A 26,817-nucleotide genomic window follows, 5' to 3' on the forward strand; every position below is an offset into this window, starting at 1 on the left:
CACGAGAGGCAAAGTAACTTAGCTCAGATTCCAGAGGCAGCTCAGAGCCAGCTACGGAATTTTCTAGACCGGAGCAAAATGAAAACACGGGGGCCCTTGTTCAAAAGTTATTAAGAATTTCAAGATGGGACATCTGTAATACTTTCAACAATAAAGATAAATTTTTTAAAACTTTAAAAAAAGAATTTCAAGATGATAATTGGAGCATGAAACCAAACTGGGGCACTTCTGTGTGTGGGGACAGCTCGTGTGCCCACACGTCAGCCCTGGGAGTCGGGGGCCGAGCCAGGATTTGTGGGGCACGTCCGGCCCCCGCACGGCTGCCTCCCCTGTCCCTGAGCACAGCTGCCTCCGGCCCCCGCCTGCACCCCCTGAGCGGGGAGGGTCCTCCGATGAGACGGGGACCGAGGCCTCCACAGAGCCGGGTCACGGACTCAGCCCATGTCGCTGATCACATTAGCGCAATTCAATTGTGAGCCTCTGTAATTACAGTCCTTTTCTAGGAAGAAGAGAGCCAAACTGAATTAGGAGGGGGAAACAGTCCATACTTTCATTCAGGGGAAAAAAACTGGAATAAAAGCAAAATCAGATTTCACTGTGGTCCTGGGTTGAGGGGCTGGAGGCCTAGGGCAGAGCCTGGCTGATGACACTGCGACTTGCGGGCCACGCGGCGCCCAGACCTCCCTCCTAGCCTTGGTTTCCTTACCTGTGAAATGGGAATAAAGTAACTGCTTTTGAAACTTTTACAAAGATTAAATTAGAGAACTTAGTCTTTTAGGAGAAGCTTGTAAGAAACGCATCCCCCTGCTCCATTTCGAAGGGTCTCATGGTCCCTGCAGTACAGCACAGTGTCCCTGGAGGCGCCCAGAGGTCAAGCTGAGAATTGCTAAAATAAGGGATGTAAAGGCGCAACGCAGTTAAAATATTTGTTGTGATTTCAAATGGCTGAAACATAAATACACAGAATTCAAAAGGCTTTGATGAAATTTTCAGCATTTTTAACAAATAAGCCAGCAAACCTATGCATTCCTTGATTCGGCTCCGGCATGAATATTTCATAAATTACATGCAATTATTAACATCAACACTAGCAAATTAATTACTGTCAATTCATATTAATAAAACTGCATTTTGTAATAAATAAAGTTAGTTTACTGCGCCCGTCAGTCTCCGAGGGATTCACATTTGTCAATTGTCCTCTACTCCAGGCTAAAACAAAAGTAATCAAATAACTAATTATTGTACTAAATGTAGCACGGCTTACCCGTCAATGAAAACGCACATTATTGATAACCCTTAGGACTAAATATTCAAATCTGTGTTGATTCCTGCACTAAGTGGAACTTTCCAGCCTCTGCTAGTTCACCTGCCCCCTCAGCCTCCACCCTGAGCCCCCAGGAAGGCCACCTGGGCCTGGATGAAGGTGTCTCAGCAGGTGGACTCTGGTCTCGGCAGGTGGACTGTGGTCTCGGCAGGTGGACTCTGGTCTCAGCAGGTGGACTCTGGACTCAGCAGGTGGACTCTGGTCTCGGCAGGTGGACTCTGGTCTCAGCAGGTGGACTCTGGACTCGGCAGGTGGACTCTGGACTCGGCAGGTGGACTCTGGTCTCAGCAGGTGGGCTCTGGACTCGGCAGGTGGACTCTGGTCTCAGCAGGTGGACTCTGGTCTCGGCAGGTGGACTCTGGACTCGGCAGGTGGACTCTGGACTCGGCAGGTGGACTCTGGTCTCAGCAGTGAGCAGAAACTCTGCTGAAAGTGTCCCCGCTGCTGGTGACCAGTTGCTCCATGCCTTAAACTCTGTACCACACAGACTCCCTCTACATTTTATCTTCACAAATAAAAAATTCCTTCTCCTTCAATAAAGTCTCAGAGTTATGCCGAGGTGACCATGACGATTCCGTCTCCGTGTGTCCATTTCAAAGCCCGGGGTTGCCCGCTCGCCAAAGTAAAGTCGAAACAACAGTAAAAATGATCGATGGAGCCCGTTGCGGAGTTGCACCCTCGTGCTTCCTTCACCTGATGTCGCGCCCGGGGTAGAGCTTCGAAGTCCCATTTCTATGGTGGAAACGCTGAGGCTCCACAGAAGGAAGCAGGGCCGCCAAGCCCGGAGCCTGCCTGCTCATCCCCCTCCGGCAGGACGTCCATCAAGCCGCCCAGAGGCTCCCCCGAGGCTGCAGCGAGCAGCGGGGCGGGTGTCGGGGGGCCGGGGGGCCCCCTCGCCGGGTGAGCTCAGCCTGGCCAGGCAGGCGTGGGACCTGAGGCTTGGCCGGTGCCACGTGGGCCAAGGGCCTGTTATACTGTTAGCGTCTCACCGCCAGTTTTAACAATGTGTCAATACAAAGGGAAACAGTACATGACAAGATGCTCAGAGTCACTCTCAATACAGAAAGTGCAAACCACAACCTCAGTGGGACAGCGCCTCCCACGGGTTACACGGGGGCCGAAGGAAATGAGGAGGCGCTGGCCGAAGGGTACAGGTTCCAGTTATAAGGTGAGTCAGTTTTGGGGTCCAGTGTACAGCATGGCGACTGTAGCTAATAACGCCGTATTATGTAATGAAACGTTGCTAAGAGAGTAGATCTTAAACGTTCTCAGCCCAGCAAAAGGCGGGGCCGTGGTGCGGCGGGATGGAGCGCCAGCCAGCACTGCAGGGGTCATCACGTCCCATTCGTAAAGGCACGAAATCGACGCACTGTACACCTTAAGTTTACATATGTCAGTTGTATCTCAATAAAGCTGAAACAATGAAAAATTAAATTAAAAAAATTAAAAATGTGTCAAGATCCATTTTCCCCCAAAGGGAAACGTGTCAAACTATGGGCTTCATCAGAGGAGCTCGTGCCTCGAGGCAGGATTCTCAGAGCGGGACGGAGCGCGGGTAGGCCTCCTGCGGCTGCTGTAACAAATTCCCGCAACTCGGTGGCTTCAGACAACAGGAATTCCTTCTCTCACAGTCTGGAGGCCAGAAGTCCAAACTCACGGCGTGGGCAGGGCCAGGCTCCCTCCAAAGCCTCCCGGGGAGACCCTTCCTTGCCTCTTCCAGCTTTGCCAGCCTGGCGCTCCGTGGCTCAGCTTTGCCTCCACCTTCACACGGCTGGATTCCCCGTGAGTCTCTGCGTCTGGATCCCCCTCTTCTGATAAGGACACCGGTGTGTTGGACTCAGGGCCCACCTCATCCTCACTGATTATACCTGCAAAGACCCTGTAGCCCAGCAAGGTCCTATTCACAGGTGACCCAAGGGAAAGTGAAGTAACCAACGCAGACATCCTATGACAGAACCAGCCAAAACAGCGGTTTCTCAAAACAAAAACTGCAGGTGGGAAGTTTTTATCACCTCCCCCATTTCTGAAGCTTGGAGAAATCGGCCCACATCCCAGGCACTGTTTACCTGAAAGGGCAGGATTGTTTTCAGGACACTGCTGTTGGTTTCAGACATGCAAACAAGAGTCTTTGGTCACCCTCAAGAAAAGGAAGATACTGGGACATCAGTCAGAAGCACAGGGACACATCCCCCCGAAGGGAAGCAATGTCAGGCTGAAGGGTCCTGGCAGTGAAACACTCATCCTGCAGGGACACATACTGGGCAGGGCCGCACCGCTGTCCAGGACAGGTTAACAGACACCAGAGCGGGCACTGCAAGCCTTGGGGTGGGGCACGTGGGCCCATGGCACCAGCATCATCACTGAGATACGGGGGTGGAGCAGGTGAGAGCCACAAACACACACGGATAGCCACCAACCACAACCTAGGCTGCTTTGGAACGACCCCAACACAGGATCCTTTACTCACTGATTTGAAGACCTTGGGAATCATCTGTTGGAAGCTGCGCATTTTCCAGAGGAGGCGCTGGGTAGAGAGGGTCTACCCAGAAGTCAAGCCCCCAGACTCCCTGTCCAAGGCTCTTTTTTAATCTTTCCATCCCTAAGAAATGTTTCTTCAGAAACAAAACCCAGAAAAGTAGAAGTGCACACATACACGCACACACACGTGTGTACACACATGCACACGTGTGATCACACACATGCATGTGCACATGTGTATGCGTGCGTGCCACACAATGCGCGTACGTGCATGCTTGCACAAATGCATGTGCACATGCATGAACATGTGTGCGTGCACACGTGCATGTGACCATGTGTGCTCACACATACATATGTGCACACATGTATGCTCACACATGTGCACATGCATGCACTAGTCTTAAAATTAGTAAAAATCACTGAATCCAGGAAACCACAGGTCCACACGACGCTGTCCTTCATTAACGACGCTCCTACTCTCCTGTTCCTCTCTCTTACATTCACTTCTGAACAACAGGGAGAGTTAAGTACAGTGACTGTATTAACACAGCATTTCATGCCTTTTAATAGTTGGTGTCACCACCTCCACGTGATTCGAATTTGGTTGCTTTGCATCTAATTGAAGCATTGAACAAAAAAAGGTAATCTGGCATGGGGGGGGCAGAGAAAAGACATGAATATTACTTAACTTCGCGGTGCCGATCGCCCAACACAAAGAAGCCCACGGAACATTCTACACTGGACCCCAGCCAGGAAAATCAAACCTGTGTTGCTGCTTCAATACATCTGAATACTAGGAATTGGCAGAAAAACATCTATTCTGTGAATAATAGCTCTACAGTCCCAGAGGACAGCAGTCCATGAATTTAAAAAAATAAAAAAGAGAGAGAAAGAAAAGAAAAAGGAAAGGAAAAATAGTCTCGAGCTTTTTCCAAAATGGTGCTAATGCGCCACTGAAACTTAATTTCATAATTTACTGGCAGTCAGGATGGCAGGAAATAAAATAATTTGCTAGATTCTGCACAACAAACCCTGCTTTTCCTGGGAAGGGGCAATTATCCCCACGGAAAAAAAAAGACAGAAAGAAATACGCCGTCTCGTATTAGGCTAAAGTCTCATCAAGAAGAGAAAAAATGCCTCATTACACGTAATTACCAGGGAATTAGAAAGATCATTTAACTAAATGAGCAAATAATGCCCAGGATATTGAAGAAACTTGCCTGCACTTCTGCAAAGCACTCTAAGTCCCATTACAAAAATTGCCCCTCTTTAATGGAATAATTTTAGGCCTTGTCTGCCTTGCTTTAAAAATAAAGAGGCTCGGAGAGGCAGAAAGAAGCTGAACTGCCGTAAACAACTGTTGAAAGGGGCTGGAGAGAAGGCGCTCGCTGCCGCTCCTGGAGACCGGGCCTCAGAATGGCTCATAATCTGCGGTAATCACGCAAATTAAGCCCCGGGACCTGAAAGGAGGGTTACCCCCGTTTTAATTGTGCTTCCTCGAGACTGTGGTGGGCGTGCGAGGTGTATTAGGGAGCACGGATGAAAGAGTCTCGGGCCGGGCTCGGCTCCCTGCTCGGATACAAAGGCAGTTACAGCCATTCGATGTCCTGAAGAAATAAATTATCACATACCTGCGGGTTGATGCTGACTGGGGCCCTAATGCAGTGGTTTTTCCAGCTAGTGGGAAGGCGCTAGGCTCGGACTGGGGTCCCCTCCCCCATGTCCCTTCACTTTCAGTATCTGTCAGGATCCAGCATCGAAGCAGTGAGTGTGATTCACCCTCCCCAGGGCCCTGCAACGATCGCCGGCACTCACACAGGGGAGCCGGGAAAGCGCACCCCCGGCCCTTTCTTTCATCGGCGTTTCTGGACTTTAAAACCAGTAAAACTCAGGAAGCGGTCAGTACTGGTCAGACTCTCAGCCACGTTATACAGTCAATATTATATAACTAATTAGCGCGAACCCAGCGCTCACTGCTGCCAGGGACTGAGGGAGGCATTTTACGTAGATTTTTATTTAACACTCCTAACAACCCTCCTTGCAGGTGGGACGTAAGCCTGGGTCCTAGGAAAGTGGCCCAGGGCCACACAGCTACTCGCTGGCAAAGCCAGGATTTGGGTCACAGGCTGTCTGGTTGGGAATTTTCCAGTCTGTAAGTCCGAAGACGTCAAGATTTTTTAAATTTTTTTACTGTTTCAATGTTCCCTCTTGTAAACTTAAATTCAAGCCCTGCTGTACTCAGCAGCTGGCTCCCACGCACTTCAGAAACGGGAGCTCCCCCACCCCCAGGAGGAGGGACCTGTATCAGCCCCGCTGTTCTCACGGGAACTTGCTGCTTCCCGGTCATTGACCCACATGGGTGGCATGTGCCCAGCTGGCCCCCGGTGGGTGTGGCACACGCCGAATGCTGAGGGCGCAGGGCTGGGCCACCTTGCAGGGTCGCAAGGCTGCTGAGAAGGGTTTGCACCTCCAAAAATGAAGCTCTCAACTTTTATTCCCAGCCTGGAGGACACGTTCCCTTTTGTTGTTGTTTTTCTGAGTTTTTATTGATTTTAGGGAGAGGAAGGGAGAGGGAGAGAAACATCGATCAGATGTTGAGAGAGAGAAGCACTGATGAGAAACATCCAACCGCTGTCTCCTGCACGGCCCCTCCTGGGGATCGAGCCCAAAACTCCGGCATGTGCCCGGCCGAGAACTGAACCAGTGACCTCCAGGTTCATAGGTCGACTCTCAGCCACGGAGCCACACCAGCTGGGCTGAAGCTCTCCATTTTTTTTAATGTAACAGCATCTATCTGGAGATGAAGTCGAATGACTTGTAACCACACTGCAGAACAGAACACAACCCACGAATGAGACTGAAACTCCGAGGCCTCGGTGAGTGAGGGACGCAAGGAAGGCAACAGGAGTCACAGCCTCGATGCCACTGCCGCAAACACCCTCGTCTCGGCGGAAGGACGGTCTCCGTTCCTCGGAGCCCTCAGCCGTGCCCCTCGGTGCCCCTCTGCCCCGTTGGCTCAGCTGCGTGCACGCAGACCGAAGGTGGTCCCCAGCCCCCGCCAGCTGCGGAGGCCCCCAACTGGGTGGGTCTCTTTAGTGCCCTCCAGCTGATCCGCCCCCATCTTTCTTAAGCAGGAAAACAAAAGCCCAAGGTGACTACCTTGGGTCCAACCAGGAAGTCAGAGGCCCTTGGGCCAAGCATCCACCTCAAGCCCATTGAACTGTCCCGGAGGGGTGAGGTGGGGGACAGTCCTGCGACTGTGGGTGCCATCCCAAGGAGAGGACGTCTCTGGGACTGAAAGAGCAACTGTGCAGAAGATACGTTGGGAGGTGATCATTTGGGAAGCTCTTTTCTCTGTAACAATGATTATTGTGATGACTGTGTAATACATTTACATTTTATATGCATCCACATAATGTTCACCTGCTACACCTCCAAAATCTCGAGGCTTAAGAGAAAAATACCTAATTCTAGTGTCCTTCCTCTCGGCCTCAGGCCACCTTGCGGCTTCTGTGCCTGTCCCACCCCAATAAACTGTAAGCTTCTGAAAGACAAAGATTTACACGTGAGTCATCTTTGATTAATGACAAGTTATGTGTCAATTATGTCTCAGTGTTGGGAAAAACCTGGAAAAAATGTAGGGTCACATGAACGGGAAAGAGGGAGGAAGGGAGGGGGCCAAGGGGAACGCGTAGCGAGTGTCAGTTCTCTTTCGGGAGCGTCAGCAGTCTGCAGAGTCCGGCGGGGCACGAGCCCGCCCTCACCGGCAGTGGATCAGAAGGGTCGTCTTCCTGTGAAAAGACGTCTCGTTATGTCCTAGAGCCCCCAGGAGCGAGTCGCACGGGTTGAGCACCTTTGTCCACCTCTAAGCACTTGCCCTCAACAAGACCCTTAAAAGCAAAAGGCTTTAGGAGAATAAGGGCCTTTTGAAAGGAAACGGCACACTCGTGTCTAATGCTCCGACTGCTGGCACCAGGCAGGGTCCAGGCAGGGGCGCAGAGGCACCGTGCACAAGGCCATGGAATAGGGCTTTTTATTTTTAAATCCTCACCAGAGGATTTTTTTTTTCCACTGCTTTTCAGAGAAAGTGGAAGGGAGAGAGGGAAACAGAGGCACAGACACAGACAGAGAAAGAAACATCGAAGTGAGAGAGACACATCAATTGGCTGCCTCCCGCATGCGCCCCGACCAGGGCCAGAGATCGAGCCTGCAACCGAGGTGCATGCCCTCGGCCAGAATTGAACCTGGGACCCTTCAATCCACAGGCAGATGCTCTAAACACTGAGCCAAGCCCGCCAGGGTGGAGTAGGGTTCTTTTAATAAAACCCAGTCGTATACAGTTGTGTGCGGAGCTGGGGGAGGGAAGTGGAGGCTCAGGAGGGTGCTGGAGGGTAGGCAGTCACCCAGCATTAAAGAGAGGGCACGCACGGCCAGCCACCCACAGGCCTGCCGGAGGAGCTGGGAGACGCCCTGTGCGGCTGCTGTCCCCGGTCTGCAGGCACGCACTGGGGTGGGCCTCATGCTCCGGGGGCATCAGGGCCAGGAGTCAGGAAGAGATGCTGGATGCAAATCAAAAGGGAGCAAGGCCGGGCAGGAGCCCCATGAGACCCCTTTGCCATCCACCACCTTCCCCAATAGCCAGAAAACCTCGGAAAATCACTGTTGCCCCAGCCCGCGTGTGTTCCCCTCTGGGCCAACTCTAACCCGGAACCATACAGGCAAGGGCATGCTGGGAAACGTAGTTCTCAGCTGCACCACGGCCACTCGGCGAGGTCCACCAGACTCCTTCAATTAAATATAGAATACTTAACATTATTATTCACATCTTTGGGGAGACGGTACATTTTAACCATAATTACATGATAAATATTTCATGGTATATATCTTTGTCACATAATTAGGAGTAAAAAATGTAATCTCAAAAAGATGCTAAATAATTCAAGTGGCTGAGGATGTGATTAAAGCTGCGACTGAAATATAGTCGGAAGGTAACTCGAGGTCTTCAAACACGCTCTCCCAAGAAAAGTGTCACAATGAGGTGTTTTAAAAAGTGCACTGAAATTAAAATGGCCCGAAAGAAAAAAATATCGTAGGGCTTTAAACGTGGGGTGGAAACCTAAACAATGTATCCAGTTCGTGTTACAATCTGGCGAGAAATGTTTTAGCCAGTTTATAGAAACAGTATCCGTTCCTCTCTGGCCTTCGCTAAGGCAGCGCATTCAAGTCGCTCATTCATTTTGAAAACACCTCTGTCCTTTTTCAAAGCCCTGGAGGTTGGGAATGGGCTGAGTTACTTCTAAAGGCCCTCAAAGCACCTGGTGCAAGGACGATGGGCACCTGGGAAACATCTCATGACAAAATTTAACCTAATTCCGTATTTACTGCCTCCTACTTCACACACAGCACAGTGTCTGGTGCTGGAGCTGTGGACCAGGGGGGCTCCTGACCTCTAGTGGCTCATAAACCAGCATAAGAGTCTGACCACCGGTGCACAAAATCTATCCTGAAATAGAAATAGATGGGACTTTGATATGTGCCGTAACTGAAGTATAAGAAAACACGCTCGGGGAACAAAGGAAAAGGCGAGATTAACATGGTGGAGGAATTTGGGAAGGCTTCTCACAGGAGGTGTGTACAGGCCCTGAAGGCTTCAAAAGAAGGGTTAGGGGACAGGGGGTGGAGATAGACACACACAGAGGGGGAGGGAGAAAGGGAAAAAAGATAAGCAGGGAGGAGGGACGAGTGTAGTTGAAGATAAACCGAGGAACTTGTTTGGGAATAAACTGGAGACTAACTTACCAATGGATGAGCCTACCACAGAGTCTGGAGCGTGGTATACAGGGGTCAATACATATTTATATAAAATATGAAAAAACGAATGAATGACAGAAAATACATGTTGTGATCTCTACAGATAAACAAAATGATGTTGTCGGTTAAGGACGCACTCTCTGGAGTCAGGCTGGGGGTGAATCCTGGTCCCCAGGTACAGGCCCACCTCAGAGACACCGCAGGTGTGGCTCCAGACCCCAGCAATAAAGTATCACAGTTAAGTAAGTTTTTGCTGGTGGAGGGTCTTGCCTTTGGTTTGTAAAAACACAACATCTATGGAGCACAATAAAGCGAGGTCTGCCTGCATTAGCTGTGGGAAACTGGGGGATGTTACTTAACCTCTGTGGTTTGCTCATCTGTTCAATGGGTTAATAATACCACCCTTGTTGATTTGCTGAGAGAGGGAGCACTATGCAAGGGAAAAAATGATGCGGTGTCCTGTGGGGGGGGAGTGGGGGTGTGATGAAGTCAGTTAAGGACTCTGTGCAGGAAGAGCTTAAACACTTGTTTTTCTTACTCAAAACCTTCATCTACTCAAATACTTAGGAGACTTCAGCCCACACTTGTAGAAGCTGAGAGCCTCTGCTTCTGAAAGGCCGAGGGCCCACAGACCAGGCAACGCCAGCTCGGGTAGAGCTTTTCAGAAGACGCTGGTCCCTCAGGTCCCCGACGCACCCTCGGCAGACCTCAGTGGGTCAGACCTCAGTCTCCTGACAACTAGCCCAACGCTGCCATCACTACTCCACACTTTCCAAAGAAGGCTTATTTCCAGGTAGAAATTCTGCTTCAAGAACAAGTGAGCTCACAATATTTTCCAAACATCTCTCTTCAACATTATTAGACTTGGAAGATCTAGATACCATCCAAATAATCACCTAATATGTTTTTTTAAAATCTCATGGTACCAACCCAGCCAGTGTGGTTCAGCGGTTGAGCATCAACCTATGAACCAGGAGGTCTCGGTTCGATTACCCGTCAGGGCACATGCCCGGGTTGTGAGTTCGATCCCCAGTAGGGGGCGTGCAGGAGGCAGCCGATCAATGACTCATCATTGATGTTTCTCTCTCTCCCTCTCCCTTCCTCTCTCTGAAATCAATAAAAACTTTTTTTTTTTAATCTCATGGTGCCCCAAACCTGTGCTGACTTCTGAAACTCCCAAGGTGTGTTCTGCTAACCCTGAGAGGGTGCAGAAGTGGGGATGAGAGCACCTCCTAAGCTACTGCTGGGCAGAGCCCTCTGCAGTGCCTGGGCCCTTGTTCTAATGCACCGCTCACTGTGCCTTCCAAAGGCCCCATCATTTCCTGGCATAACACCTACCAGGTTGGACCCAGTGCCTGGTTTTGTGGGCAGGCAATGTACCCACTGCCAACCACCAGCGCCTGGACCAAATGGCATGATGGAGTCTCGAGCACCCTTTTCTGAAACCCACCAGTGGCCCTATTTTTCTAAGTCAACTTCCACACAGATGCCTTTTATTATCTGCCTGTTGAGTGAAGGGAAAGAGGGGGAGAGGACACGGGAAGGGGGGGGGGAGGCAGAGGGAAAATCAAAGAGTGAGGGGCGACCTGAATTACAGACCTGTGTGATTGGCTGCAGCAGTGTCCGGGAGGAGGTGGTGTGGCATCGTGACCCTCGGCCTGGCACGGGCTCCGGTCCTGTGGGTTACGCGGCTGTCCTGAGAGACCCTGACACTTTTTCCAGTGAGCGGTTGGCAGTGATGGATGATCCCATTAGGACGGCCAGGACTCCGCATTTTCTGAGGCCCTTGCCCTCAATGAGAGGCCGGGCTCTCAGCAGCCTTTTAGGAGTCAGCTCCCTGGACGTCTGAGGGGTGGGGCACCCCTCATTCAGCGAGTTTTCTGATATAAGTCAGAGGGGCCTTGTCTCGAATTGACTTCTTCAGCTTCTAATCCCTGACCTTTATCTATATATCTGGAGGGCTAATAAAAACAAAAATGGCCCCCTTCCTCCCCAAAGCAACGTAATTACACCCACGAGCATTACAGGCTTCAACCGGGCATAGGGGCCACCCTCCCACGTGGTCACGTCCCTCTCTGGCAAAGTCCGTCTCCCGAGTTGCCAAAAACAGAACTTTTACAGACAATTTTTTTTGTGTCCCTTTAATTCCCAGTCTACAGTGAGATGCTCAAGGCGACAAGTACTAAAAACAACTTCCCCTGACTGATCTCTCCTCGCCCACTCCCCTAGGAAGCACTAGGGAGGGAGAGCGGTTTAGATTAAAAAGATGAACATCAACCAGGAATGTTGGCAGAAGAGGTCTACACACCAGCCAAAACAACAACAAAAAATCAGGCATAATCCTCTCTTCTGAGTTCTACCCATTTTGGACCCATAATAAAAAAAAACTGTGCTGAAATTTTGACTGGCGGCCAAATTAAAAATTTGCCTGATGACCCAGTTTAAGTGTAGATTTCAGGTGAGTCCCACTGCCTCCCAGTTAGTCCCCAGAGGCTAGTTCCTCTGCACGGTCCCAAAGGTTGATCCCCAACCACCAGCCTCGAGGTCACAGATAAATCAAAGTGTTTCTCCGTTTTCAGCCAAAAAGTGTGTCCTTAGAAATATGAAAGGTGCCCACCCTCAACTATGTGGGCGGCTACTCAAGGGGCTCCGGGCAGAAGCCCCGTTCAATGGGCAGATCGAGTATTACCAACAACGTGTGCTATCATCAGGAATCCACGCCTCAGGCATCCGTCCCCTCTGATCGCAGGCGCCTCCTCTCCTGAGTGGGGACCCAATGAATGAGATTTCTCTTACTCATCAACAGCTTCAGATCTCGGTCAAAAACAACACCGTGGTCTGGCTGGTGTGGCTCAGCAGTTGACCTGGAGATCATGGTTCAGTTCCCGTTCGGGGCACATGCCGAGGTCGTGCAGGAGGCAGCCGATCTATGACTCTCTCTCATCGTGGAAGTTTCTCTCTCTGTCTCCCTCTCCCTTCCTCTCTCTGAAATCAACGAAAACATATTTTTAAAATTAAAAACTGTGGATAACAATTGGCAGCATAAGCATGGGGTGTTTTGAAATGATGGCTCTCATTGCAAAGCAAAGGTGAGGTCCAGCCCTTGACAGGACACGTTCTGTGGACATGAGCAAACAGAAGGCCTGGCCAGCAGCGCCCATCCTGGACGTCTCGTGACCGAGCCGACGTTCCCCTGGTGAGCAGCAAATAATTAGCACACTCATCCCCCAGCCCCACAACCGCCTTTCTGTGGGTCGCACGAGGGAAGCTGTGCTTCTCCGCAGCGTCACCCGCACCTTGATGAACTAACGGTGAACCCAGCGGGAGCCGGTTCTGCACCCAAAGCTTGATGGAGGCGTAATGGCCATTGTTCCGAGCGCGGGGATTTCTTTAACTGGAGAGCGCTAACAGCGGACTGCCACCCTCAGCTGCGAAATAATGAAGGGATTGAGGGATTTCTGTCAGGCAATCCACCAGGAGCGTGGGGTCTTACCGGCTGAGGGGATGTGGGTAATGGAACACCGAAGACAAATCGCCCGGACTCTAAGAACGCGTGGCTGGTGCTCAGAAAACCTTTGAGAGCCAAGTACTTTGAGAATTATAAAGCGATGTTATAACAGGGTCAGGAGTCCGGGTACATGGGTTTTAAATGACGGCGATAGCCTGTAACGGAGTCCTACAGAGGGGACGGAGGGTCCTCGGTTGCAGCACTGCAAAAGCCGGCCCGGTGCTTTGGAGACCGGTGGGTGTAATGCGCATGGCTTCTTCGGGTTTGTGTTAACTGTGCGGAGTTGGCTGGGATGGGCAGAGGTGAAGTATTTGTTGGGAAATTAGTGAAATAAATCACTGGCAATGAGCCTTCGAGGGGCGTCAGGCCAGCACCTTGCTACGGGAAAGCTCGATAAGGCCCAGCGTTCCCACCTCCGTCCAGGACAGGCGATTTGGAAGCAACACCACCGTGTACTGCAGCCCCGGGAAGGAAAACAACGCAATTAAACCAACTGTTTTTCACTTAACATACACCGAGAGCACAGCCAGTGTGGCCAAGCGGTTGAGCGTCGGCCCATGCACCGCGAGGTCGCCGGGTCCATTCCCCGCCAGGGCACATGCCCGGGTTGCGGGCTTGATCCCCAGGAGAGGGCGTGCAGGAAGTTTCTCACCGATGTTCTCTCTCCCTCTCCCTTCCTTTCTTCTCTAAAAATCAATAAAAACATATTTAAAATATAAAATAAAATCTGCTGAGCTGGTTGCCAAATTAGGGGTTACACTGAAGCCCCACAGTCCTCGGTTAACCACAGCACACTCCAGTTTTTGCCTTCAGGCTTCCTCCCATCAGGACCCAAAACACAGGGGTGGGCGGACGTAGGCTCACAGCGGTGAGTGCGTGAACACGGTTTATTCTTGTATTATTTACGTATTGTACTGGTTTCTACACGAAAGCTGTAGACCTACTCTTGCCCACCTGTGTGCCTCTCCAAGAAGCCAGTGCCAGCGACAACCCCAGGACAAGTTTCGCGGGACCCTCGGAGATGAAAGCGCCATTGCCACACCCCGCTGATCGAGGGAAAGTGCCTTTTATCCAACAGTCCAATCGGTGTCTGCGGCCACCGGCTCGGCCACCCTCGTTCTCTTAGTTCCAAAGCAGCGTGGCCAGGTGTCATTTTTAAAGGAAACTGCTGTAACTAGTCCTGAGAGCTTAAATCAGTCCTTTCCTGAGTGAAAGACGGCCCAGAGACGTTTAAGTATGTGCAAAGTTTTATTTTAAAACAAGGAGATGAAATACAGCAAAATAGTAACACTTTAAAATCTGGATGGTGGGTTTATGGGTGTGATTCTGAGTTTTCCTGTCAGTTAGTAAACGCCTACTGAATGAATTAGCAAAGGTCACATGCCCAGTGCGCTGTACACTGTCCAAAGTTATATTGAAAATTATTTTGAAAAAGGGACTGTCTCAATCCTTCAGTAACATCCAAGGCGCCCAGCGTTTACACGTCAGAGTACAGGGACGCGGTCCCCGCTCCCGACAGAAGGTAGATGGGAGCGCGAGGCACGTACACAAGGAGGGTAGACCTCCAGGTGTGTGAGAAACTGCCGCAGGCACACAGGCAGGAGACGCCGCCTCGGAGCTCGGAGTCAGCCCCTCACTTGTGAACTGGAGCCCAGAGGCTCCGTGGAAAAGGGACCTCGAGCAGCACCTGGCGAGAGCAGTTCAGAAAAAGGAAACCCCCGAGCACGGTGAAGGTGGGGCTCGGCGCGTCTGAGGAACAGCGAGGCAAAGAGCCGGGCACGCCAAGAATCCGTGTCGGGGGGCTGGTTAAGGTAAAATGCAGCGGGGAGCGGCGGGGAGGAGATGGCGGGACAGAGAGCAGAGGCGCAGGTCAAAGCATCCGGGGAGCACCAGCGGAACAGCTACAGGCACCTCTGCACTGCCAGTTCTCCAGGCTCTCGGGAGGCCCTCGCGCAGTCTCCTCCCTGGGGAAGGACCCCGTCTTGCCTGACCAGAGCCCTCTCCCCTGAAGAGCCAGGGCGGAGCAGAGCCCTGGGAAATACCAAGATGACTGACAGGCCCAGCAATGCAGGGCTTGGACGGCAAGGTAAAGGTCACGGGGCAGCCGGCCTCGCTCCCTCTAACGGCCTGGATTTCCCCCAAACCAAGGAGAACCTGCTAATGCAGCTGAAGCATCTACATGGTGGACGCAGAACCAGAGGCAGCTGCCACCAGGACACTCCCATCTCCTGTCAGAACCCCCAGGGAGGGCCAGTCCCACCCCTCCTCGAAGCACCTTGACAGGCAGCAGTCCTGCCTGGCGATTTGCAGGCCTCGGAGCAGCTGACTTTCTCGTGAAGTAACTAAAGGGCTACTGTGAGCTCGGCAGGACCCCAAGAACAGCTCGAGAAAAAGGGCAAGTTCCTAAAGTCCCGCGGGGTACAGAGCTGTCTGTTCCAGCTGGAGGTGGCAGGGCATCTGCTACCAGGTCAGGAAGCCACGACGTTTAACAGAACACACAGGAGGGCAGACGGACGCGCATCACACGCACCAGAGGCAGCCGTGTTTACCGCCTCCTGCACGCGCCCTCCTGTCCGCCGTGTGCTCCGGCAGAACTCACAGGCATTGCACACTCGGGCCCCTGCTCCACCGGACAGAAGGCTGAGGGCGGAGACCGAGGCTGCTGCACTCCCCAGGTGGGCAGGGGCCCTTTAAGGAGGTGGGATGGCACAGCAGAGAGGAAACAAGGCAAACGGAAGAGACAGAAGTAGAAAGAAAAACTTGGTACAGCAGGGCAACGAAAATGCTGAGACACTACGCCTGGGTCACCGGGGACAAGGCGAGCTGTGGAGCCAGCCAGGGGCCCGCAGGGCGGCCCAGCACACACTGCGGGGAGGACTCGTTTGGTTCCGAGAGACAAGAGGACACCCAGCTGTCCCACCGCCTCAGACAGGTCCCAACACTGCTGTCACTCAGTCTCCCTTCACGATGCTTAGCCTCCATCCCTGAAACATTTTAGGTTTGTGCTCTGTCCTCAGCCAAGTGGTTGTGACTTTAGAAAGTGCACAATCCCACCAAGGACCCACTGCCATCGGCCAGCTCCGGCTATTACGTTATTTACCCTCTGACTGCGCGTGGAGGGGACGGCTCGTCTGGTTCCGCGCACAGGAAAGGACGCAGCAGGGGGAGGCGAGCGGCAGGGGCGCCCAGCACCAGCGTGTCCGGGGGGTCCTGCCCAAGGGCGCCGCCGCTGCCCCCAGCAGTCCATGCCCACCCGTAACGCCGCGCAGTTGGCGCAAAGGCCCCGCTGAGCCAGCAGGAGGGCACGAGGGGAATGGCAGGGCTCGGGCAGATCACCTCACCAGGACTGAATCCCACCGCACTCAAAGGGGATGTAGCTGAACGAGGCAGCGTGGACCGAAGGCAAAGCGCCATCCCCACAGGCCCGACGGAGGGGTCTGCTCTGCGCAAGCCTTTTTACCAAGTAAATTACAGTAATTACCAACATTTAAAAACACCCACCATATAAGGGTCTGAGTCGCTCGTTTATTAGACAGCGTGACAGTAACAGGGTCAGACTATTTTACAGAAGGGCCCAAGCGGCTCAGGAAAAACTGGGAGTGGGAGACGATTCCTCGGCCGCTGCACAGGGACACCGGCTCCCTGCCCCAGAGCCGGCACGGACAGGCGCAGACAAGGTCTGCACCCGACGGAACACAGGGAAACCCACACACTAGCGCCGCATCCACGCGACCACATGCATCCCCGGAACAGAACGTGTCTGCAGGGAGGAAACAGCTTCCCACAGAGAAACCACCTCCACGAGACGGCTAGGTGGACCTGCAACGAAGAAAACACGTTTCACAAGATGGATCAAACTACACCAAGCTTTCACTGAAATACTTAAAAAATAAAAACAAGACCGTTCTCTGCACCAAAGAATTTTTAAAACTACATCATGAATATATTACGATTCGGTAACGGTCCAAGTCCCATTCAGAAACCTACATCTGCACGTAAGTGGAACAAAGTCTGACCACAGCGCTGCCGGCACCACCTAGAACAGGCCAGGCCACGTCCCTGCTCTGCCTCAGGGCATTACGCTGAAATGAATCGCATTCTCACTGTCATTTTTTTCTTTTTAACCTTAATCACCAGCGGCTGGGCAACTGAAATGGACATGAGAACTATATAAATGTCAGAAAAATATGTAAACCTCATTAATGTTTCCAAAAATTCATTTAGAGATAGAAACAGGTCCAAATAGATGCCTGTCTAAATGTACTGCAATTACGTTACAATTATTTTTCCAAATACACAGATATGCTCTGTCTTTTCTCAGCTCATTACTGACTCGAGCAATTTGCCCTTCTGGGATCAATTGTTTGCTAATAAATAATTGTTTACAGTCACAAAATGATGTTAGGAGGTTTTCTTATTAGTTTTCCTTCTGCACCCTAATAAGATTGAAAACTAGCTGATTCCCAAGAGTCTAACCTTAACCTCGCTTTGTTTAACAGCCCAGGAAATGATGGACCATCTGCTTCAGAAAATAACGGACGGCCAGGAGGAAATACTGTTTAATTGTAGATTAACCTCCTCGTGAGGCAGTCTGAGCAGCTTGAGAAGGAGCAACTGTAACCAGCAAAAGAAACAAATGGCTCAAGAGCCTCTTCCTCTACCATTTAAGGTCCAGAAAAAGGCAAAGGGATTTTTATTATCTGTATTTATTTACAAACATTTATTTCCACAGTGGAAACAAAATCATTAATGTCAAACTGATTCTCAAAAGCGTAGTGGCTGCCTCCAGGTCTGTGTGCCCGAATAACAAACCATCAGACCATCTCATGCACTTAAGTGTTAAAAAAAAATCAATAAAAACCTCTTATCCATTATTTTTAGGTTCTTATAATATTAAAATTAGTATTTTCTCTGGTTTCTTTGTTAAAAGTAATAAATCCACCATTATGGAATAGAAACTGTTTTATCATCATCAACATGACACGTAAGTAAATGAAATCTTGTCAAGTACATGGTGACCTACAAGTTCAAAAGAAACAAGGACAGCATGAGATCAAATGGCGGCCAGGACGAGACGCGAAGTGAGAGCAAATGCAGACAGAGCCTCGCCCAACAGGCTCACATGCTGTCTGTCTAAAGTCAGCCCTGTAAAAGTTGAGTATTTAATACTCTGCCCCTCGCGAGGACTCAACCAATTTAGCAAGGGTGCTCTACCACTTTAATTCAGAAAAATAAAGAAATCCTGGAAACATTCCGTATTCCATAAATATTTATGTAGGACTTCCTGCAAGGGCCTGCGTGCAGAGGGACAACAAACAGGACAAGACGCCTGGATGGGTACTTTCATGGTTTAACAAGTGCCTCAGCATCAGTTTTCCCTTAAGCCTGGTGCAGGTACTTAAGAGCTTTGCCCCCTTGGTTCCAAAAACTGTAAATGGTTCCTCTCTGCCAACCAAGACCCAAGGAGGTCGTCTGTGACAATTTCAAAACCAAGGACCTTTGCTGTTCCAGGCAAGGCCACATCACTCTGGGTTCCAACAAGACCCGAAGGTCATGCACTTTGTGTAAATATTAGAGAAGCAACCTCTGTGGAGAGGAAAGATTTTTGGCAGTTCAAATTCTTCAATATCTTAAATAGAATTTGCTTAAGCAAATTATTCTTGAATTCCTCAACTTAATTTTCAGCAATGAGCTGGTACTAACTCCGGAGATTCAACTATCAACCTTTCGAGAAGAGTGGGAGCCCGACAGCCTCCTCTACAGACAGCGAGGCTCAAGTCTACCCATCAGACATCTATCAACCCACGGATATTGAAAGCTTGGGAGAGCGAGATAAAATCAGCTCCACCCCCCGTCCACTGTGATATCGGGCAGGCATCAACAATGCTATTCATGGGTTTGGAAAAATTAATAAATCCTGGGCTGAATGCAGAAAGGCTGGCGCACAGGTGAGGCACTCACTTGGGCTTTGTTTCTGCATCTGTCACTTGGCGGATGAAGATTCCATCTTCAGGATGCTCTGTGTCATCCATCTCATACATATAGGACGATGCTATTGCGAGTGTGGTCCCGTCATTACTGAAGGCAAGAGACGCGATGCTGGTGGGGTACCGATGGAACTGGCACAGTCGCTTTTTGTTAAATGGATCCCAAATATTAACAAATCCATCAGAACCACCTGCAAGTAATTTTGAAAAAGTTAAAAACCTGATCCTTGAAAGCAGATAAAAAAATAACCATTATCGTTGCAAATGCTTATTTTTAAGATCACAGAAATAACACTGTCCCCCAAGAGGTACTGTACCAGATTTCCCCCCCAAATATCATAAAAAGCAAACGTGACCTTTTTAAAGCTCTGCCTAAGTATAAATGTCTAGTGTTCAATCGCAGGCTTAAACCATCTCAACGACTAGAGACAGCACACCATGCTCACCTGTGGCAAACGTGTTGTGGATGTTGTGGAAGGAGATGGCATTGACTGGGTAGATCTGCTCAATGTTATTTTCTTTCAGCCTGTGGCACTTGAAGGCATATTTCTTCTTCTGCACCTCAGGGCTGGGGTCCAAGTACTCCACTGCCACTCGGCCCTCAATAGAACTCAGAACGTAGCCCTGCCAGGGGAACCAGAGAAAGCCAAGAACGGTGAATCCAGGTCCAAAACAAGGTGCTGATGCTCAGACGCAACCTACGCTACAGCAGGTTATTCAGAAAGGGAAGTAAGCATGGCCAAGTTTCAGCAAAGGGCTAAGCTGTTCTAACAGTTATAACTATGCCAAAATTTTAAGAACACTAATACTTGGTTTTATTTAAAAAATAAGACTATCATCACTTTTTTTTTATGTCAAAGTAAAAGATAAGATAAATACAAAAATATTTCATTTCTTTTTTATTTTAATTCTTCAAGGTTAAGATTTACTACTAAAAAACTACTTATGGAGACAGAAAAATCAATAAAATCTTACTGTTAGTTAAACTTCCATTATAAACTGGAGATATGCTCTGACAGAAAATTTTAGATGTAAGACAAAAATACTTATAAATGCAAGCATATTTTAATCATGTATTTAAATCTCAAGTCTCACCACTGCAGGTACCAGCCTTTTAGATAAAGGCCCAGAGAATGACTGACATGGCGCCTCAAGCTCCACGACCAGGCGACGCCAGGATTCCTGGACAGCTGCTGCTTGTGACGCCTGTTCCTCCTGCAAAACCCCTAGAGCAGCTGCCACGCTACCAACTAACTCCCGCCAGCACTTCGAGGACTTGCGGGCAGAAGGGCTCACTACTAATCAGGGTGAGTTCCTTCAGCAAGGAGGCGGGAGGGCGAGTCACCCTGCACATCGAGAGTGATTCCTGGGTGTTACACGGGGGCACTGCCTCCTACCCTCAGGGGCATTCTTCTAAAAAACCCACATTCTGCTGCTAGACTTGCTGAAGACCTGTTAGTACTGGGGTTACAGAGGTTGGGGGGGCAGCAAATCCCATAATCCTTCATTTCCAGATTCGAGTCTGAATTCGCTGATGTGTAACCTTAAGTACCTGCAGAACTCTCCTGGATTCCTGTCCACTGCCCAGCATCCTGGACCAGGGTGGACAAGATATCAGGAGACCTCTAGCAAACCTGGCAAGTTACTTCACCTCCCTGAACACCAAGCTCATCTCTAAAACTGGGTTAACACACCACCTTTTAATACAAGGATGTCAAAAACATACTTGACAATTTCTAAATCACTGCTTCAAAAAAAGGGAGTAGTTTTTAAAAGGCAGTGACCAAACCATCATTACATAAGAGCCTATTATTTTCAAATCCCAAAACACAGGGGGGCGCAGGCCGGTACCTGCTTGTTTGGAAAGGCTCGGATACAGCGCGTCTGGTACTTCAGGCTGGACTCCCGGCGCTGCTGCACGTAGCCCATGTTCCTCAGGTCCCACACCAACACTCTGCGGCCCGCGGTGCCCACAATCAGCCTGTCTCCGGACACTGAGAGGGTGTACACCTTTCAAGGAAAACCAAAACCTGTAAAAAGTATCTACTTGCCTGAAAACGACATTTTGCCCCAAAATAAAGCCACTAATCATAAAACCATAAAAAAGTTAGCTGATCAGGTTCCCAAAAACACAGGCACCAAATTTAAATACTACAGTTACACAAGCCAACTAATTTACACAAAATAATAAACCCAAGTATCATATAATGTACATTCCAGTTAATTCCAAAAACACTTGAGGACTTGACTCTCTTCGTTACTAAAGTTAAATTTTTAAACAACTTTTCCAACCTTATTTCATTTAGTGACAACATAAAAGTATAAAAAATACTCAAAAAGAGACAATAAAGCCATAAAACAATTCCAGGTGCCTTTCACAGAACAATCGTGTTCAAAGTTACCCGTCCATGACCAGCTTCTGGAACAAGATCTCAGCTGTGACTCTAAGTCTTGACCTTCCCAGGCTGCTCCAGGGAGAGTGAGGGAGCCACACTAACGAGCTCTAGTTGCTTTTGGTGGCACATGAACTCAAAATTAAAAGAAAAGGGCAAAGGACTGGCATATGACAAAGCAAATTCTTGTGCCCTGACATCATACTGAACACGCAAGACAGAGTCCATCTTTAGAAAAAATTTAAAAAGCATTTTCTCCTATAAAAGTGTTTTTCCCTCATAATGCCATTTTCCAATATTAAAACAACTTCTACAAAAATCCTTTATACTAATAAAATTTCCTATATGCAGGATTTAAAGTGCTCACGAGGATTTAAAGCAGTTATTTTCAAATATGTTATTCGGAGGCCAAATACATGAAAGCAAATTCATGAAAATGGTGGCAAAATGTATTTTCCTGATGATGATGAATCTTTTATTTTTAAATCTAGACTTCAAATACAAAACTGTTGCCGATTATGACTTTCGGTTAATAAGCAACTCTCATTTATTTATTTTTTCAGCAACTCTAATCTGATGTACTATTTTAACACCTGAAGAACCACTGTGAAACATGAAAAGGCCCTGTAACATAGTAAGACATCTCTTTAACATGCTAAACCACGTGGATAATAATCGCTAATGTGTTCACAACACACCACTAGTCAAAAAAACAAAAGTTATGGTTAACAATGTAACAACCCAATAGTCGCCATAACCTGGCCTTAAAAATCAACAACTATTCTGACCAAGGGGAAAATAAGAAATTAAAAATATTCAAAACAGTAAATTTAATATAGGCATATTTAAATAAGAAAAGTATATGATTTACCATAGCTTACTCAAAAAACAAAATGTAGAAAAACAGAAATTAACCTAAGTCCCATGAAACACCAAACTTAAAAAACACAGAACCCAGAAAGAAATCAATTTATAATAGTACAATCAGACTGGAAATTTTATCTTAAATCTTTATACAGGTGACACAGGATTCTAATAGTGCTTTCCATCCCCACTGACCATAAATCAAGCGAAACCACTGTCATGCTACTGACTAGGTACATACATCCATCAAAGGAAGTATTAAAAAAAGTGACATAATGAACCCTGCTGAACCAATAAGCAGCTTGCTTCAGTGTGGCTGTCCATTACGGGAGACTCCGTCAGCAATTCATCACGGCCCGTAACATGCTACATGCGACCATCAATCAAAACCAGAAACAATGCAATTATTTCATTCTGAACAAAGGTCTTGCCAGGAGCAGATTCGACTCTGAAGTGACAAAAATAATGGCTCTTTGGACGCACTGCAGCACGTGACAGGGCCAAGAGGACGGAACAGCGCGTCCCCACCGAGGAAATGGGCCCAGGTGAGGGACACCTCGGAGCTGCTGGAGCCGTCCATCTGTGAAACCAACTACCACCTGACGAGCCTGGGGAGGGCAGAGCGCCAAGGCCCATGACACGGTCGCCGCGCAGAGCAGGCGGTTACACCACCACACGGGTCCGTCTCAGGCGCCTGGTTCACTAGAGCCTTCGCACTACATCTGTCAGTATTAAAAGTAAACAAGCAATTGGTAAAAGCCAGGGAATACGGGCCACCTTTCTCACTAAACTTGAAACGAGCCGTTGCACCCTCTTAGCAGTAAACGCAAGCGGACCCTCAGGTCGTGAGTGAATGAGTGACGCTCCACCCCACTTTCTGGTCTGGCCACGTCAAACCCCACTTGAGGGAATTGAACAGTGTCTGCTAAATGACCGCTCAGTCCTGGGATATAGTGTTAACAACACATGGGAAATTCACCATGTAAGCTAGCGCTCTGCAGTACACACACAACTGACAGAAAAAACCTGAGCAAAATAAATTTTCTTTTGCATCAGAATATTTCTACGTATTTGGGTTTCTAAAATAAACGTGTCCAGTCTTAGCCTCCACATTCAATACCACATTCATCAAACATGCACCAAATCACCCCAAGGACCGTAATTCCTGTTACGAATATAAAGCACCTACCTTTTCCGGCTGCGAGAAGGTCCCGGCATTGCACGGAGTTCTGGGATCCCACAGTTTAACAGTCTGATCCCAACTGCCAGTAACCATCACATTGACTTCTGGACAGTACTCAACACATCTGATAGGGGCATCATGCGTTCCAACAAGATTCTCTATTGGAAAAACAAACAAAAAGCCTAGTTTTACTTCGCCTGCTACACAAAGATTCTTAAAGTGAACCACAGGAGGACATTCATTCAACTGTCGTGAACCCACGCCCACCACCCTAAGGGAGCGTCCACACAGAGGACAATTTCTCCATGACGAGAGCCAGGTCCTCTCTTCCCTGCGGTGCCGTCCGAGTCCCGGCACGGTGCATATCAAAGGCAGACTTGAACTTCAGATTTCATCAAAATGACGGGTGTTATTTTCCTCACTTGATTCTAGATCCCTTTAAACAGGGAGCCTTGTTTAACTCTACTTCGGACTGTACCCAGTGTAGGTTCTGATACATGGCAGGTGGCTCAAGGCAGACTTGATGCAGAGACGAGCAGATAATTTGTCTTCTGGATCTGAGTAAAACTTAACACATTAAGCCAATGCTTGTAAGAAACTTATTAACGTGGTGACAGATGATCTGAGATCTGAGGTGAAGAAGGCGCGGGATCTCTCGATTACTTCACGTGGTTTGCCTGATGGGTCAAATTCCCAAACATAACTTCTTCCCTTTCAATTTCAACACGTCACTGTCTCACTCATTCGTTCAACTGACATCTACTAAACGTTCACTATGTGCCAGGATCTACGCCAAATGCTAGGGGTACAACACAAAACAGTATGTGGTTTTGATCCTCAAACAGGAAAGCTACTTGTTTAAAAACATGTCATTTACACAAGAAAAAAAAACCTTGTAAGTTCAGCAAGTTCACTGGAGAATAAACAGCGAGTTCTCAACTGTGGTCTCCAGCATCAAAATGCTTTTACGTTTGCTCTTTAGTGGGTTTTTTCCTAAGTTTTTGAACAAATAGGACCTAAACCTGAAACTTATTACATAGAATCAGCTGCTAGCAAACAAAACCGAACACCTACAGTTCCAAAACCATGCAAAGTGACTTTCCTGCAAAAGCCTCTTCAATTGGGTTAGTTTTTTGACAAAATACTGCACCCAGCCTCTTTCCATGCTCCCACTGTCCAAATCCTACTCATCTAGTCATGGCTGTGACTTGCCATCTCCTCAAGTACATCTGTGTCTAAGGTATGCATACACCCCCCCACCCCAAAAAAAGCTCTGTTAGAGAGCTCCATGCATTTGGGCTCCATCACCATCCGCACCGTGCACTGAAGTCACCACAGAAACGTGGTTAAGTCATTTCCTACCTGGCCCCTCAGAAACAATCAAGAGAAAATGGGCCACCTTGTTGTTCATCCAATAAATGCCACCAAAGCACCTTCTACGCTAAGTGATGACACAAGTAGGATTAATACAGTACCTGGACAGGACGGCTGTTTCAGAACATTAGATTTTTTTAAACCTATCTTTCTTCCATCTAAGTTAAACTGGTTTCTGAAAGGAGAACTGAAATATCAGCCCCATCCTGGAAGCCGTTCAGTTCACCTCTGAGGACAGGGTAAAGGTCAAAGACTTAAGTGCCCCTTCCCGTAAGTGATGGAGATGGAGATTGGAATGGGCTTGACCAAAGAAATACATGCATACTATTTTGTGATCAGTAACTAAATGGCTTAATCATTTAAACAGAAAAATCCTAAATATAAACGATTTTTGCTTGCATCTATCCCACTTAGGAATTAAGCAATTTAACAACCATTTTTCTTAACAAACCCTTATACTCTAGTACACCAGCTGAGCAAAAAGTAAACTGGCAAAAGACCGTATTACCTTGATCCGTGTTCAAATCGTGCATTTTCAATTGGTGATCTAATCCCCCACTCCAGGCATGTGTTGGATCCTACAAGATAAAGTTTCAAGCCACTTAAAACTGACGGAGCTTTAGAGCTTCAAAATCCCAGCCAACTGTTCAGTGTATGCTCAGGATGCCATACACTGGTCTTAACTATTCACTCTCAAATAAAAAAACACCCACAGAACACAGCACACAAAAATAAAGCAAGTGAGTGGTGAGGGAAACTGCTGCCAGGAAATTAAGGAAGAACGGCTGAGTCAAGAGACAATTTCCTATTTACTAGTCACTAATCCCTCCTTTAAATAAAGGCAGCCAGGGTTTTACCTTCTGGTTGCAAATTTCAAACCCAACTGTCACATGTCAGGACAGTGTGCAGGGTTGTTCGACTCCACTTTTACGGGGAGACCGAGTTTCCGACGTCTGCATGTCCCCCAACGCCAGAAACCCGGCGCCGGAAGAGGGTGGCTACTGGGTTGCTACTAACGCGGGCACAGTAGCACCAGGTGGATACAGTAACAAAGGCCGCGGCGGACACCTACGTAGAAGGCGCAGTCGAGCACGGCGCCCGTGTGCTGGTACTTGAGCCGCATGGAGTTGGCGGGCACATCGTAGAGGCGCACCGACGTGTCCCAGGACGACACCAGCAGGAACTGCGACGTGTTGGGGCTGAACTTCACCGAGGAGATGCCGTCCTCGGGCGGCTGGTTCAGCTTGAACTCGTTAGAGCCGGTCATCTGCGGAACAGGAGCACCGGTGCGTCAGAGGCCCCACCGAGGGGCCGGGGCCGGGCCGCGGGGGCCGCAGGACCGGGACCCAGAAAACGGCGGGGCCCTGGCCTCCGCGCCTGCGCAGAGCCTGCGCGCCCACCGCCGTCGGGACTCTCCCCGCCCCCCGCTCCCTGACCCCCGCCCTCGGTCCGGACTCGTTCCCCGGCCCCGCGCCGTCCCTGAAGCGCCCGGATCCGCCGGCCGGCGCCCCCGGACCCCTAATTCCAGCCGCAGCCGGCCCGCCGCCCCCGGCCCGGCCCCTGCCCCCGGGCCTGCCGCCCCGAAGCGCCTAAAAGAAAAGCGACGGAAGCGAGGCGGCCCGCGGCGGACGGCCCCGCCTGCCCGGCGCCGGGAGAGTCCGCGTCGCGCCCGTCGCCGCTCCCCGCTACCTCGAGTTCCCCTCGGTATCCGCTTGGCCGCGACTCCCGCCGCCGCGCCGCTCCGAGCACTCGCGGGACGAGCGAGGTGGGCGGAGAGGAAGCTCCAGCGTCTGCCTGCCATTGGCTGATTTCAAACGCCAACGTCTCAGCCTAGGCAGCCGATTGGTCCGCTCTGAGACCCGGCGTCTGTCAACCCGGACATCCTCTTCCGGCTC

General features: G+C 49.5%; 1 protein-coding gene across 1 annotated transcript; it reads right to left on the reverse strand.

The window, feature by feature from the left end:
* Window positions 1-16,626: 16,626 nt before the first annotated feature.
* Window positions 16,627-26,817, reverse strand: BUB3 (BUB3 mitotic checkpoint protein). Its single transcript, XM_081158741.1, has 8 exons — window positions 26,612-26,817; window positions 25,995-26,189; window positions 25,431-25,500; window positions 23,555-23,706; window positions 20,960-21,118; window positions 19,555-19,732; window positions 19,083-19,299; window positions 16,627-16,940 (listed from the first exon to the last, which is right to left on the reverse strand). Exons 2-8 carry the CDS (start codon window positions 26,187-26,189, stop codon window positions 16,931-16,933), a joined length of 981 nt encoding a protein of 326 aa, XP_081014867.1. The 5' UTR covers window positions 26,612-26,817; the 3' UTR covers window positions 16,627-16,930.

Source organism: Miniopterus schreibersii, assembly GCF_964146895.1.
Source record: "Miniopterus schreibersii genome assembly, chromosome: 14".
NCBI classification, from domain to species: Eukaryota; Metazoa; Chordata; class Mammalia; order Chiroptera; family Miniopteridae; genus Miniopterus; species Miniopterus schreibersii.

Excerpts from the sequence above, each read along its gene's own strand:
- BUB3 (XM_081158741.1), bottom strand. The coding sequence starts at position 26,189 with ATGACCGGCTCTAACGAGTTCAAGCTGAACCAGCCGCCCGAGGACGGC. Across the intron at positions 21,119-23,554 it reads CCTTCTCGCAGCCGGAAAAG|GTGTACACCCTCTCAGTGTC; the intron begins GTAGGTGCTTTA and ends TTTCCTTGAAAG. Across the intron at positions 19,733-20,959 it reads GAGCCTTTCCAAACAAGCAG|GGCTACGTTCTGAGTTCTAT; the intron begins GTACCGGCCTGC and ends TTCCCCTGGCAG.